The 15,525-nt window shown below is 35.1% G+C and overlaps 1 protein-coding gene across 4 annotated transcripts in view; it reads left to right on the top strand.

Annotated features, from left to right (window-relative positions):
* Positions 1-15,525, top strand: part of PTPN20 (protein tyrosine phosphatase non-receptor type 20) — a 102,523-nt gene that overhangs the window by 31,989 nt on the left and 55,009 nt on the right. For 3 of the 4 annotated variants that reach the window (XM_065520697.2, XM_065520696.2, XM_045399927.3), the window contains exons 1-3: positions 6,614-6,749; positions 9,936-10,033; positions 12,569-12,681. In XM_065520697.2, the coding sequence (XP_065376769.1) occupies positions 12,585-12,681 (97 nt within the window). In that variant the 5' untranslated portion in view covers positions 6,614-6,749; positions 9,936-10,033; positions 12,569-12,584. Of the gene's footprint in view, positions 1-6,613; positions 6,750-9,935; positions 10,034-12,568; positions 12,682-15,525 lie in introns of those variants that run through there. The other variant, XM_045399929.3, reaches the window with a different exon arrangement.

Below are 15,525 nucleotides of genomic sequence, written 5' to 3'. Positions count from 1 at the left end.
TAATATCATTGGTATTTTGATAGGAATTGCATTGAGCTCTCAGATTCCTTTGGTTATATTGTCATTTTAAAAATATTTATTCTTTCATTCCATGAACATGGAATGTCTTTCCATTGGTTTGTGTCTTCTTCAATTTATTTCATCAATTTTTTATAGTTTTTATTGTAGAGATCTTTAATCTCTGGTTAAATTTATTCCTAGGTATTTTTTTTGTAGTTATTATAAATGAGATTGCTTACTTGATTTCTTTTTCAGGTAGTTTGTTATTGGTGTATAGAAATGCTACTGATTTTTGCATGTTGATTTTGTATCCTACAACTTTACTTAGAGGAGTTTTTTGTGAATTCTTCAGGTTTTTGCATTTATAAGAGCATGTCATCTGTAAACAGGGACAAATTTGACTTCCTCCTTTTCAATTTGGGTACCTTTTATTTGTTTCTCTTGCATAATTGTTTCTCCTTTTCAAATTTGGATGCCTTTTATTTGTTTCTCTTGCTTAATTGCTCTGGCAAGGACTTCCAGTATGGTATAGTTCGGATGTTTATCTCTTCCAATCATGTTGAAATGTAATCCCCAACCTGGTGGGAGATGTTGGATCATAGGGGCAGATCCTTCATGAATGACTTGGTGCTATAGTCAGTGAGTGCCCGCTCAGCTCATGTGAGATCTGGTTGTTCAAAGGTGTCTAGAACCTCCCCTTCTCTCTTGCTTTCTCTCTCACCATGTGATATGCTGGCTCCTCATTCACTTTTTGCCATGACTATAAGCCTTCTGAGGTTAGATACTAGAAGCGGATACCAGCACCATGCTTCCTGTACAGCCTGCAGAACCACAAGCCAGAACAAACCTCTTTTCTTTATAAATTACCCAGCCTTAGACATTCCTATATATAAATGCAAACAGATGAACACACAGTATTATGGGTTCAAAAAATTTTTTTTAAAATAACATCTGCCTGGTTCCCTCACTGATTAATGAATATAATAAAGTAACACGTTCATTTATATATCTGTATGAGAGCCATGATTTTCTTTTTCTGAAAACTATCCTTTAACAGTTGCAAACTTTTCTGAAAAAGCTAATTTTAATGCTAAATCAATTATGCTAGAATATGGGAAAACATGGAAAGCTACCCAAACTGTTTTGTAGACTTTTTTTTTCCAACTTTTATTTTAGGCTTGGGGGTACATATGTAAGTTTGTTACATGGGCAAATTGCTTGTTGCTGTGGTTTGGTGAACAAATGATTTCATCACCCAGGTAGTGATTCATTTAGGATAATGGCCTCCAGCTGCATCCATGTTGCAGCAAAGACATGATTCCATTCTGTTTTTGTTGTTGTTTGTTTGTTTCTTTGAGACAGAGTCTCCCTCTGTCAGCCAGGTTGGAGTGCAGTGGTGCGATCTTGGTTCACTGCAATCTCCATCTCCCAGGCTCAAGCAATTCTTCTGCCTCAGCCTCCTGAGTAGCTGGAATTACAGGCGTGTGCCACCATGCCCCGCTAATTTTTGTAGTTTTAGTAGAGACAGGGTTTCATCATGTTGGCAAGGCTGGTCTCAAACTCCTGACCTCTGGTAGTTCATCTGCCTTGGCTTCCGAAACTGCTGGGATTACAGGCATGAGTCGCCGCACCTGGCCATGATTTCATTCTTTTTATGGTTGTGTAATATTCTACGGTGTGTATGTACCACATTTTCTTTATCCGCTCCACTGTTGACAGGCATGCAGGTTGATTCCATGTCTTCGCTATTGTGAAAAGTTCTGTGGTGAATATACTTGTGCTTGTGTCTTTATGACAGAACAATTTATACCCCTTCATATACCCAGTAATGTGATTGCTGAATTAAATGGTAGTTCTATTTTATGTTCTTTGAGAAATCTCCAAACTGCTTTCCATAGTGGTTGAACTTACATTCCTATCAGCAGTGTATAAGTGTTCACTTTTCTCTGCAACCTCACAAACCTTTTTTTTTTTTTTTTTTACTTTTTACTAATAGCCATTCTGACTTGTGTAAGATGGTATCTCGTTGTGATTTTCATTTGCATTTCTCTGATGATTAGTGATATTGAGTATTTTTTCTTACGCTTCTTGGCTACGTGTGTGTCTCCTTTTGAAAAGTGTCTGTTCGTGTTCTTTGCCGGTTGTTTAACGGGGTTGTTTGATTCTTGCTTGTTCATTTGTAAGTTCATTATAAGTTCTGGATATTAGACCTTGTGTTCTGCCAGGTTTTGGTATCAGAACGATGCTGGCCTTATGGAATGAGTTAGGGAGGAGTCCCTCTTCCTGATTATTTGGAATAGTTTCAGTAGGATTGGTACCATCTCTGGTTTATACATCTGGTAGAATTTGACTGTGAATCCTTCTGGCCCGGGCTTTTTCTGATTGGTAGATTTTTTTTAAATGACTGATTTAGTTTCTGATTTAATATCTATTCCATAGCCTAGAAATCAAGGAGCAATTTTGAGTTTCATGTCTCATTATTTAAGAAACATTTTATAAGGCTGTAGCTGCCACAGATAGTGATTCTTCTGATGGTTCTGGGCAAAGTAAATTGAAAACCTTTTGGAAATAACTCAGCGTTCTAGATGCCATTAAGAACATTTGTGATTTATGGGAGAAGATCAAAATGTCAACATTAACAGGAGTTTGGGAGAAATTGATTTTAACTCTCATGGATGACTTTGAGGGATTTCAGACTTCAGTGCAGGAAGTACTAGCCTAAGTTTTAGGCATCCACAGGGGGTCTTAGAACACATTCCCTGTGCGTAAGCAGGGACTGCTTTACCATTTCACATATAGTTGTAGGAACATAGGATATTTCCATTTCCTCCCGTTTGCCTTTCATGCTATTATTGATACCAATTTTTTTGTGAGTGTCATATACCCTACAATAGATTATTATTTTTCCTTAAAATTGAGTTATCTTTTAAAGAAATTAGAACATGTGAAAGAGTTTGTTTTATGTGCTCATATATTTTCCAGTTTTGCCACTCTTCATTCCTTTGCATAGGTCTACATTTTCATATTTTATCCTTTTCCTTCTGTCTGAAAAATTCCTTTAATTTTTTTTTGTTGTTGTTTAGTGCAGGCTGGATATTATCTTAATTTTTATTGGTCTACAGAAGTCTTATTTTTTGAAATATATATTTTCAGAGTATAGAATTCTATACTGGCATTCTATAAGAATTCTATATTCTTTCAATACTTTAAAATGTCCTCACCATTATCTTCTAGCATGCATGATTTCTGATGAGAAATCCATCATTCTTATCTTTGTTTTTCTATATTTAATGTGTCTATTTTCTCTGGCATTTTTTCTTGTCAGTAATTTGAATATGACATACATGAACGTGATTTTTCTATAAGCTCATATATTACACTTGTATTTTATTGATCTTCTTTGGTCTGTTGGTTTATAGTTTTCATCTAGTTTGGTAACATTTCAGCTATTATTTCTTCATATTTGTTTTACTTTTGGTATTCCAGTTACAGAAATTTTAGTTCACTTACGTTGTCCCAGTTTGCTGAGTCTGTTCAGTCTTCTTTTTTTTGCTACTGTGTGCTTCATTTTGGATACACTCTTGCTGTATATTGACAGACACTGATTTTTTTCCTTCTCTACTGCCTTATCTGCTGTTAATTTCTTTTAGTTCATACATTGTCTCTAGAAATTTCAGTATATCTTATTTTTACATTATTTATATCTCTTTATTGTATCATGTTTTTCTTTATTTCCTTGAGCACCTTTTAAAAACTTATAATAGTTAAAAAGTTCTTTTTTCTGAATTTTGTCATCTGTCATTTCTAAGTACATTTCTATTGATTGATTGATTTGGCTATGGGTTATACTTTTCTATTCCTTTGCATACCTGTTAATTGTTTACTACATATTGTGAATTACATGATTTTGGTGCTAGATTTTTTCTTTTTCTTTCTTTCTTTCTTTCTTCTTCTTCTTTCTTTCTTTCTTTTTTTTTTTAGACAGAGTCTTGCTCTGTCTCGCAGGCTGGAGTGCAGTGGTGCGCTCACTGCAACCTTCCGCCTCCCGGGTTCAAGCGATTCTCCTGCCTCAGCCTCCTGAGTAGCTGGGATTACAGGTGCACGCCACCATGCCCAGCTAATTTTTGTATTTTTAGTAGAGATGGGGTTTCACCTTGTTGGTGAGGCTGATCTCGAACTCCTGACCTCATGATCCACCTGCCTGGGCCTCCCAAAGTGCTGGGATTACAGGCATGAGCCACCGCACCCAGCCTTGATATTTCTTTAAAGAATGTTGGGTTTTTCTGCCTCGTAGTTATGTTACTTGAAGTTTAACCTGATCCTGTCTGAGGCTTGCTCTTCACCTTTTTTATAGGTGGCCCTAAGGAGCTTCTGTTCCAGGGATGGTTTTACTACTAAGAGGTATCTCTTCTGTGCACTATCCTCAATGTCCCTGTATTGCAGGGTCTCCTCATTCTGGCTCATATGAACTGTTTCTAGGAATTATGTGGCTTGCTACTTTCCGGTGATCCTTCCTGAGTATCAGAGATTGTCTTCCTTCATATAAGCATATCTACATTCTGCAAAAGACATGAGTGGGTTTCTTTGCAGCTACTTAGACTTCTCTTGTTCTGTATAGCTCCCTCCTATTATTATTATAATAATATAATAATAGGCCTCCCTGTTATTCTGCCCTACAAATTCTGGCTGCCTCAGCCTCTCCTAACTTTGATCTTTTTCTTCTCAATCGGTGAATCACTGGACTCTGATTCCTTTCCTGAGCTATAGCCTGCAAACTCCTGGAGGCCATGATCTGGAGCAACCAGAAGGCTCACCCCCTTCTCTCTGGGATCATAATCTGTTGTTCAAGGTCTGAAAATTATTGTTTTATATATTTTGTCCTATTTTCTGATTAGTTGTGGTTAAGTCCTATTACAGTAAATCTCTTATAAGCATAAATGAAAGTAAGTTGTAGGTTGTTTCAATTTTCATTTTTTGTTTGTCAGGTGAGACTGGACTTTTTAAAAATACATTACTGGCCTGTAAGTCACCTTCTTTGAGTTGCTTGTTTATATTTCTTATAGACTTGTTTTTCTGTTAATTTTTTTTTTCTAGCACTTGAAGCTCCTTCCTAGGTTTGCGGAATTTCCTATTTCAAAACCGTTTGCATAAGAAAGATTTTTCTTCACTGAAAGTCTGATAAAATGCCATCTGGAAACCTGTTTGGGCCCATATGCTTTTTCCTCTTGGGAGTGGTATTTTTGATTATTGGTTTGACTTTTTAAATGGTTATGACACTATTTAGGCTTTCTACATCTTCTGGAGTAAATTTTCATAACTTATAATTCTCTTATAAAAGTTTCCATTTCATCAGATTTTCCTAAAGTTTCTCATAGTATTTGCTTATTACCTTTAAAAAAGTGAGTTGCATCTGTAGTTGTGTGCTTTTTCATTTTCACACTTGATCTTAGCCAAAAGGCTGAGAAGCGATTCTTTTTCATTTTTAATGTCATTTGTGCACTTACTCTCCATTGATTGATAGTGAAAGAGGGTTGTGTATTTTTAAGTTTTTTTCCAAAGAACTAGTGTATTGGATTTTGCTGATTATTCTTTAGGCTTATTTTCTATTATTATGGTTTTCTTTATGATTTCCTCCTTTGTAGTTTCTCTGGGTTTCCTCGGTTTTTCTTTGGCCTCTATGATTGAATACAAAACTCATTTATATCAGGTTTTTTTCTACTTTTTTTGTAAACATATTTAAACCTATACATTTTCCCTCTATCTAAATACTCATTTAGCTACTTCACATTAGTTTTGATATGTTGTCCCTTCATTGACATTTCTTAATGTCTTAATTTATAAAATTAATTCATATGTTATAAAGGTTCATAATTTCTATTAGATTTCCTTTTTAACACACATTCAGGAACACACTTTTTCAATTCCATAGTGCTTGTTTACTATATTTTTATTGATTTTGTAATATGCCATGTCACAGAAGTTCTAAATCATAATATTTCATGCTGCTATGGTATGAGAAACAGTACTGTGAGTGCTCAATACTGAGATCAGAGAAAATTTTCTCTCGGCTTCTTATCTGAAAGAGTCTGTGCAGTAAAATTTACACAGTAATTAGGAACAATCATATAAGAAACCCAGAGTTTCCTTGGGATGATTCATATTACATTCTTCGACAAAGCTGAAAACAATTTTCTATATAATTTAACATATTGCTTGCTAACTTATGAATTATAAATAATACAAGAAGTTAAAGTGGGACTTTTGTAACACAGTATTCTTTATTCAAGAAACAGACTCTGAAACACAGAAGACTGTATTCTGTAGATCCCAATGCATGGGTTCTGCAGGTTGTAAATATCTAGGATTTACTTGAAGAGTACTTTCTTGAATAATGTGGCAGTGAGGAACAAGGGAACTGCTCAAAAGTCAACTCCCTGAGGATAATCCTAGAAGAAGGATCAGCTTTGCTATGTTGCTTTTTTCAAAGCAGGGGGGAAAGAGATGATTACCATAGGAGATAAAGATGGGGTGTTTGGAAAACAGGAAAAGTAGGTGAAAATTCCCCTCATGTAGCTTGTTTTTTCTCATTAAGTCTCCATTTTTCCTTCTGTGTAGTGTTTTCTATTTGATCAGTTTTCCCCCCGCTTTGTTCAGTAAAAGATTATGAGGGAAATGACTCTGAAGAAGAAGACCTGAATTTCAGGGAGACTTTGCCTTCATCAAGTAAGAAAAACACACCTAGATCAAAGGTAAGACTGAAAGGAGAGGGATCTCTACTAATTTTGGCTAATACCTAAGTTGCTGACTATGCTCTCTGGGAAATGGGTATCTATTTTGTTTTCACCAAAATAATTTCTTAATTCTTTGCACTGTAGTGTTGACAGTGACCAAAATAGGGATTTGAAAGAGTGGAACTTTTTGCCAAGTTTCTAGTGAATTGCATTTTCTAATGCTACTCTAGAAATTTTACAGGCACTTGTTTTGTGCTACTAATGAAGATACAAAATAAATTTCACATGAAGTTTGAAGCACCTTTAGATGTATTGATTGTGGACTTTTTCATTGTTTGAGACAGCATGATTGGGTATCTCCAAACTATGGAAAAGTAGAGGGCTGTGAAAAGTCTGTGACAAAACCTCTTACGTCAACACATTACCCCATTTGTGGAGATAGTGCTGGGGTTAGGACACAAAAAAAAGGGAAATGGATTTTAGTCTGGCGGGTGCTTTGCATTTTTTTTCTCTTACCTAGTCAACTAGAGCTTTGGAACTGCCATGATGATGCTGGCCTTGTGCTCATTTCCTGTAAGTTACAGCAATAATAGAGATAAAGTCAGTGCATAGACCAAATACTGCTTCTACCGCTTCCCCCGTTCAATTGCCACCTCCACCCCAGATGGGCAGGAGTGCCGCTTTTAAGAACAACATTGTAACTTGGTTATTATCTCCTGTCTGTTCTCTGCTATACTTAAGTTGGGCACATCAAGGCTACCATCACATCTTTGGCTGGGAATCTATGGCTGTTAGTGCCATGTTGGGCTTTTAGTTCACTCTTGAGCCATTCTTTTCTCTGATCAGAATGGTTTCCTGTTTGAAGCAGAGACAGTTTGAATGGGAACACCTTCACAGAATGGCCCAAGTAGATCCTTTGTATAGTCTTATAGTCTTATTTGACTTCTTCTAGAACTGAGCACATTTTGTGATTTTGTTTATATTTTTACTTTGGTTTTTTTTTTTTTTTTCTAAGTTATAGCTTGGCCTATCTAGGATGAATTCTGATATGCTTTAAAGTTTCCTTTAAGAAAAAAGGATCTTAGAACATTCCTGGATGGTTTTTAGAGTGTTGGGAAAATTACCTGATTTCATTAGAACTTGTTTTTCTTATATTTCATGAAACAATTTGATATTGTAGCCATTTTTATGTCCTTTCAGATAGATGCTGTCCCCTAGAAATTGTCTAGACTCATAGACTTGAAGTTGGTTAGATTTGGAGCATTACTAATTTTTTTTGAGACAGGCTAATTTATTTTTTGGATTTTTGGTAGAGACAGGGTTTCACCATGTTGGCCAGGCTGGTCTTGAGCTCCTGGCCTCAAGTGATCCACCCATCTCGGCCTCTCAAAGTGCTGGGATAATAGGCATAAGCCACCACGGCTGGCCTGTTAAAGACATTTTTATGCCGGCACTCATTTTAGAGGTGAAAGCTGAAGCAATTTGTCTATGATCATACGACTCTTGAGTCACAGACTAGAAACCAGGCTCCTATCTGTGTTACTGTTTTCACTTTGTCCTCATAAATCCTTGCTTCATGGAGTACAGAAAAGCTAACTTAGGCTCCTCAGAAAACATTTTCTAACATTTAAAAAAATTTCATATTAATTTGATTCAGTGAGCAATCTCCAAAAGTCCTGCCATGTTGATAATTTATTATGTTTCTCCATGTTAGTTCTTGGTATTGTTAGCAAAATCAAATTTCACTCAATCAGACATATGTTAGTCAACCTTAAATTTGAATTGCAGCCGTCTAGAACAGTTTGCTTCTTTAAAAAATAAATATAATCAATTTCATTTTGAACCATGACTTGAAAGATGTCTCAGGTTTAAATTGTGTTAGGACTTCCAGATGTTACTTCTTCTAAGTAAATGAATTGTACTCAAATGACTTTTAAACATGTCTCATAGGAGGGAAGTGGGATCATGTTTGTGTAATAGCACTGTCCCACTTCTTTTCCTCCATCCCACTGGAGCCACAGTTTCTACATTTCAATTTTAATTATCCTGAAAGTAATTTTTAGGGATTTCCCAATCAATGCTGATTTCAAAACTAGTTCAACTCTGTGAAGCTCATTTCATTTAATGTATTGGTTAGCTACATAGTTTAATGAGAAGGAATCTTAGGTGGACATTTTCCTGTGATTTTAAAGTAAAAATTAAATATACACCAAGCAAACACTAGTAAACTCATTAGTCAAAGAAGAAATCATAATGGAAGTTTAAAGTATTTAGAATGGAATGTACACAAAAATACTAGATGTAAAAACATGTGGTTTGCGGACTGAGCAGTGTGTAGTAAATATAAGGTCTAATCTATAACATTACATTTACAATTGTGCCACTTAAAGTGTTTAGCAGTAAATCTAAGAAAAAGTGTACATTGTCTTTATTGAGAATATTTTATAATGTGTTTGCTGGGTAGCTATATCATATTAGTGGATAATAATACTTAATATATAAATATATCACTTATTTCTAATTTAAATTTAAAAATTCATATCACTTAATTTCAGTAATAATCCCAAAGTTATTTTTGTGTGTGAATGAGATTCGATCAGCTGATTCAAAAGATGTTCTTGAGAAAACAGAAGGTCAAGTATGGCAAGACAGTATTAGACAAAGAGGGAAGGAAACATGTGTATATGATGACTGGGGCACTAGCACTGCGACTTGTCAAGACTGAAGTCTCTCCAGTGCAAAATTGGGCAGTGAAATGTGGAGAAATACTTAGAATTAGTAGATTGGATGGTGCAAGTACTAAAGTAAAGATAAATATAGTGGCAGGAGTTTTATATTCACAGTAAACAAAACATGGTGAACACTTATAAGAAAATCTCTTATGAGCTGAAGTAATAAATCTATTTTTTCTCAAACGAAGCTTTTTAAAAATTTAGTTTTGAAAAATCACTTGAGTTATTTAATATAAATAACTTCTGTTTACATAGTACTCTGCACTGTTTTGACAGATTGAAAAATATTTTATAGGGAGATATACAGTTAAGTGATTTTCTAGGAGCAGAATTATACTATGTGATTGTGGTTATAATTCCATTATTGCAGATCTTTTCACTCTTCTTAAGTAGCTATAGAAATCATGTTTCTTTTAAACCACATTTTTTCTAAAACCAGGGCTATAATTTGTTTCCTTTCTTATGTCTGTAGGTTTTTGAGAAGAAAGTTAACTCGGAGAAGGTAAAACCTTCTCTTCGGAATTTCCCACGTAATGATTATGAGGATATTTTTGAAGAGCCTTCAGAAAGGTATAACTGATATGCTTATTTAGTGAGTTTTCTGTTTATGCTACTTATATTCATAGCTAGCCCTCTGCATGGAGACAGTGAATAATGGCCCTCAAATGTTTAATTTTTCAAGATACAGCCTTTTATAAACCTGATTTAGCTTTCTTAGGAATATGGTTACGATCTCACAAATATGTTAATTAACACAAGAGAAAAGTATTCTTGAAGGATTCAATTTCTCTATCCTCTCAATAGTTACCTGGTGTCAAAGCTTTTGCAAATATGCTTGGAGCTTTTGAAGTGGTCAGTGTACTTGAGGTAGCATGAAGCTCTCAGTACAGCACTAAATTTTGTTAGAAATGTAATCTGTTTTCAGAAAGAAAATTATATGGTATAAACAATAGGATTATTAGTATGGTGAATTTCTGGTAGTATATGTTTAAAAAATTTAAAGTACCTGAAGAACAGTAAATTTCCATTAAGAAAACTAAAGAAACAAGTTTTCATGCTTATAAAATATTCAAATTTAGGTGTTATAAGCAAAAACATCAAATGAGGAAACATTTTGTTAAGCCATATTTTCTTAGAGATTTATCAGTAATTTTAGCTACCCTCACTGGAATAGCACTGTATAAGAATGTGTATATTCTTTATATTGTGTGTTTTTGTATGTGTATTGTATGAAATTTGTATGTACAACTTTCAGAAGTGCATTAAACAAATAACAGTAATTCCAAAGGCTTTTTGAGATTCTATGATATACTAAGCATTGTACACAAATAAAAACGACTATATATTTTTGGCTCTTCAGTTCACAGTTTAATTAGGAAAACAGACATATAAAAGACAAATTGATGTACAATGTAGTAAACATTATTTTAGAGTCAAAATCCAAAGATTGCGGGTACAGAAGACTGACTATGCATGAGGGAGGTTTCCCACAAGCTTCTCTGAAGAAAAGATATTTTAGTTGAATTTAGGATTTAATTAAATAGAAACCTAGCAGGTGAAAAGGAGAAGAACGTTTCAGGCAAGAGGAAGAAGTTTGAGCGAGGGTAAGGAGTTGTGAAAATATCTTACTAATGGGGAGAAATATTAGGTGCCAAGAGTCGTAGGGTGTGTGTGAGGTGGAATGCCAGGAAGCTGGAGAAGATGAGAGGTGGAGCCCAAAATACAGCGTGGGCTGGGGTGGGAAGTAACGCCATATATGTGAAGCTGAGTATACATTTTATTCAGTCTGTTAAAATGAAAAGGATGCATAGGGAGGGTCTTTTTGTTTTATTTGTGAAACTGTCTATTTATCCACACAGAAGGAGGAATGCTGGTGGCAAGGTGAGGATAGCTGGAAGTGGCAGTCAGTGGAGATTAATTAAATGTTTATAGTAATCCAAGAAAAAATGAGAAGGAGAAAAGAGTAAGAAACCCGAAATGCCTTACAGAAGTAAAAGAAAAAGGCATTTATTTTGCTAAGGTTAAAGCATACAGTGGAGGTAGGAAATCAGTGGAGATGGTGATGAAAAAGTACACAGAGGCCACCTGGCCAATATCTTAAACTTAGGTGTCTGATAAGGGGCTTTGATTTATCCTGATATTGGTGGGCAGGTGTAATTAAGTTTGTGTTTTAGTAAGAATTTTCTCTAAACATTGAAGGTTAGATGCGGAAGTCAAGTTAGGAGGATTTTGCTAGGTAGGGTTGCAAATGAAAATGCAACAGGAGCCAAGTTGATAGCATTAGCGAGTCAGCTGAGTATGGAGAGGTTGCAAAGGAAACAGAAAGTGAATATGGGCTAGTATTTGAAAAATCTGTTAACGATTAGTAGCTAGACAGAGTTTAAAGCATTTCCTATTTTTTAGATACAGAAAAGTGAGTATGATATGAAAGAATTTGTAGATAGGGAGTGATTCATGATATGTTAAAAAATATATATAAGTTATAGAAAGTACCTTAGAGGAGGTAGAAGGAATCAGGTTAAGAACATGGAAGGATGAATTTTGAACAGGCAGAAAGCAAGGAATAAGAAAGACATTGATGCATCTAAGTAAATGTTTTAAAAGATAATTGAAAGAATTTCTATTTTCTGGTATTTTCTAGAAGAAGTTACAGTTTTACTAAGGCGGAGAAAGTATTAAGATAAGGACTCTAACAGGATGGTGGCTTGGAATTAGCTGCCATGGAAGAAACCAATGGTACAGGAAACCAACCAGGGACATGGTGGTGTTTTCCAAATGGCTCTCTGCTGATATTAGAAAGCCCAGTAACCCTAGTACTTCCCTCCCGCAGCCTAGGTAGAGGAGAGGAGAAGGTAAATAGGCGGATGGATCTGAGGCGACTAGTTTGCAAGGTAAAAGTAGTGGGAGGAGATGGAGTTTATGATCAGACATTGGGATTTGGGAATTATCTCACAAGTGAGCCAATTTCAGGTGATGACAATGGGAGTGGGTGACTGAATTGAAATGGAAGTGAATGTCAATTAAATAATCAAGGTGATTAGAAAGTATTTCTCAAATGTATATATTCTTTGAAACCATGGGCAAATATATACATTTCTTTTCTAGTGGCAGTGATCCCAGCATGTGGACAGCCAGAGTCCCCTTCAGAAGAGACAGGTTGAGCAGTGAGAACGAGGAGCCTGCAGGACCCTCACAGGCTCTCTCCCCACTACTTTCTGGTATGACATCATCCTATTTGTAGTAACAAGTTGAGGCTCTATTTTAGAGATATGCACAAAGATATTTCTATTACCAATGAAAGAAAGAGCTAGGAAAAACTTCAAAAAATGGGAAAATATGCTTTTCTAGGATTTTCTTTTAAAAATAAAAAAATACAATTAAAAAAATGCTCCACACCCCATATTCAGAATGGCTAATTTCTGTCCTTTCTTCAAGTATTTTAAGGTATTAAATATGTCAGTTTAGTAAAATCCATTTTTTTAAAGCTAGATATTTTATAGATTTGAAAAATAACAACCTGCTTCCTAATTTCCTTTTTAAAAATTTGTTGCACAATATATGCTTTGTAAGTAAAATAATAACATTTTTGGATTACAAATTATCACATGTTTATAGTGGGGAAAAAAGAAAACAACAAATATGCATAACAAATTATAACACTGAAGAGTATTTCAGAACTGTTTGTGTATGTGTATTTACATGTATATATAATATAAATGTAATTAGAACTATGAATATATACTTTATATATGTGTGTGTGTATATATATATTTATAAAATTTGTATTTGTAAACTTGGGGGATCACATGCACACCTCAAAAACCTTGGAGTTGGAGAGGATCTTGGAGGTCATCCATAACCAACGTCCCATCAAATGTTGGAAACATCTTCTCTAATGACTTTAGTTGAAACTATCAAACCCAATTAAGAAAATATCATATTACACAATTATTAAACTGCAGATCTCATACAAAAATATTGCTAAATATTATAGGGGTATAGAAAACTGTATTTTCTTTCATATGACTAGACAGTTATGCCAGCACTATTCACTAAATAAACCACATTTCCCAAATGAATTTATATATACTTTTATCACGTATTAAGTTTCTAAAAATGTTTGATCCTTTTGTATTCTCTAAATTTTTTTACTAATTGACTTGTTTGTTCCTGTGGACATATTATATTATTCTGTTTTGATTCTACTCATTCTAAATTTATCTGGAAAGGAAAATCCTCCCTCTAATTTTTAAAAAATACATTGTTGTAGCTATTTGGGCAAGTTTTTGCTACCTCGGTGATTTTAAATTATTTTGTGCATTCTTGTGTAAACTTGTTTGAAATTTAGATAGAATGACATGCCAGTTATATTCATTCAGGTAGGATTGGCACTGTTGTGATTTTAGGTTCTTCCTTCCACATATAGAATGAGGGGAGTCAAGAGATCATCCACAGTGCATCTGAGCACAGAATAGCTGCTGCCCCATGTTCGCCTTCCATATCTGACATGAGGATGAGGACCTCGCTTGTGCCCTGTCTTAGCTGGAAACATTCAGGAAACAGAATTCTGGGAAAAGTGGTCCAGCCTAGCCATGTTAACATATTATAAAGCTGTCACAGTCCACACTATATACAAAATATACAAAAATAGTTTGTTATAAGAATATGCTTTTGTAAAATGAGGCATAATTTTAATTAATTAAAACATGCTTAATTAAACTGAGGCATACAGGAAAATTCACCGTTTTAGCATTCGGTTCTATGAGGTTTGACCCAGGTTTGCCACCACAATCAAGGTATAGTACATTTCTATCTCCCCACACATTTCTCTTGTATTTTTTTGTAGTTAACCCTACCACCAGTGCCTAGCAACCAGTAATCTATTTTCATTCTCTTTACTTTTGTCTTTTTCAAGGTATTATATAAAAGGAATCATAAATATGTAGCCTTTTGAGTCCAACTTTCACTTAGCGTAATTCTTTTGATATTCATCTGTGTCATTGCATTTATCAGTATTTAATTTCTTTTTTATTGAATAGTATTCCATTCACCAGTTGAAGGACACTGGGTTGTTTCCAGATTTTGGCAATTATGGATAATACCACAGATATTCACAAACTTTGTGTAAACATAAGTTTCCATTACTTTAAGGTAAATATCTAGGAGTGGGATTGCTGGGTCATAAGTGTATAATAGACAAACTGTATTCCAAAGAAGCTGTACTAATGTTATTGGTTGCTTTTTACTTTTTTTTTTTTTTTCCTATTCTTTTTACTCTTTGTATTTCAGTTAGGTAATTTCTGTCAACCTATCTTCAAGTTTACTGATTCCTTTCTTGGTTGTGTCGAGTCTACTAATGAACGCATTGAAAGCATACAGTGTTTTTTTTATGTACATTTCCATTTGACACCTCCTTACAGATTCTGTCTCTGTTGATAATGCATTTTGTCTGCATTTTTCATAGAGCTTAAACATGTTAATGATAGTTATTTAAAATTCCCTGTTGGATAACTCTGACAGATGGGTTGTTGCTGATACTTTTTTCTGTGATTGCTTTGCTTTTCGACACTGGCTTCTGTTGTTGCAGCTGCTGCAGCTTCATTATATGTCTATATATCTGATTGAGTGTTGGTACTGGGTGTAGAAAAAAAGAGACTGAAGTAAATAGAATTTATGCCTAGAAATAGTCATGCCTATTCCTCTGGTAGGCCATTTAGGACATGAGCTGGGTTTTGGTTTTGTGTTGCTCTCATTACCTATAGTGAACCATTGGCTTAGAATTCCTTAGGATTTAGCTTGTGTGCAGGGTGGCAGCTGGGGTGCTAAAGAGTTTTTATTGTTGGCCTTTTCCTATTTCATCCTCAACTTTGGGCCTTCCCTGTGTGCCTGTGCTTCAGAAGGGCTCTCTCTCCTTCTTCTGCCCATCTTCTAGCAGTAGACTGGTGCTTGCTTGCCTGGGGAGGGAGGGCCAAGTCATTGTTTCTTGTCCTATTCCATTATCAGCCTTGGGCAGGTCCTCCATCCCTGGTCCTCAGTGACAGGCTTGGTCAGTGATACTACCC

Source organism: Macaca fascicularis, chromosome 9, assembly GCF_037993035.2.
Source record: "Macaca fascicularis isolate 582-1 chromosome 9, T2T-MFA8v1.1".
Lineage (NCBI taxonomy): Eukaryota > Metazoa > Chordata > Mammalia > Primates > Cercopithecidae > Macaca > Macaca fascicularis.
The sequence above is the reverse complement of the archived record's forward strand: the minus strand, read 5'-3'. Positions and strand labels throughout refer to the sequence as shown.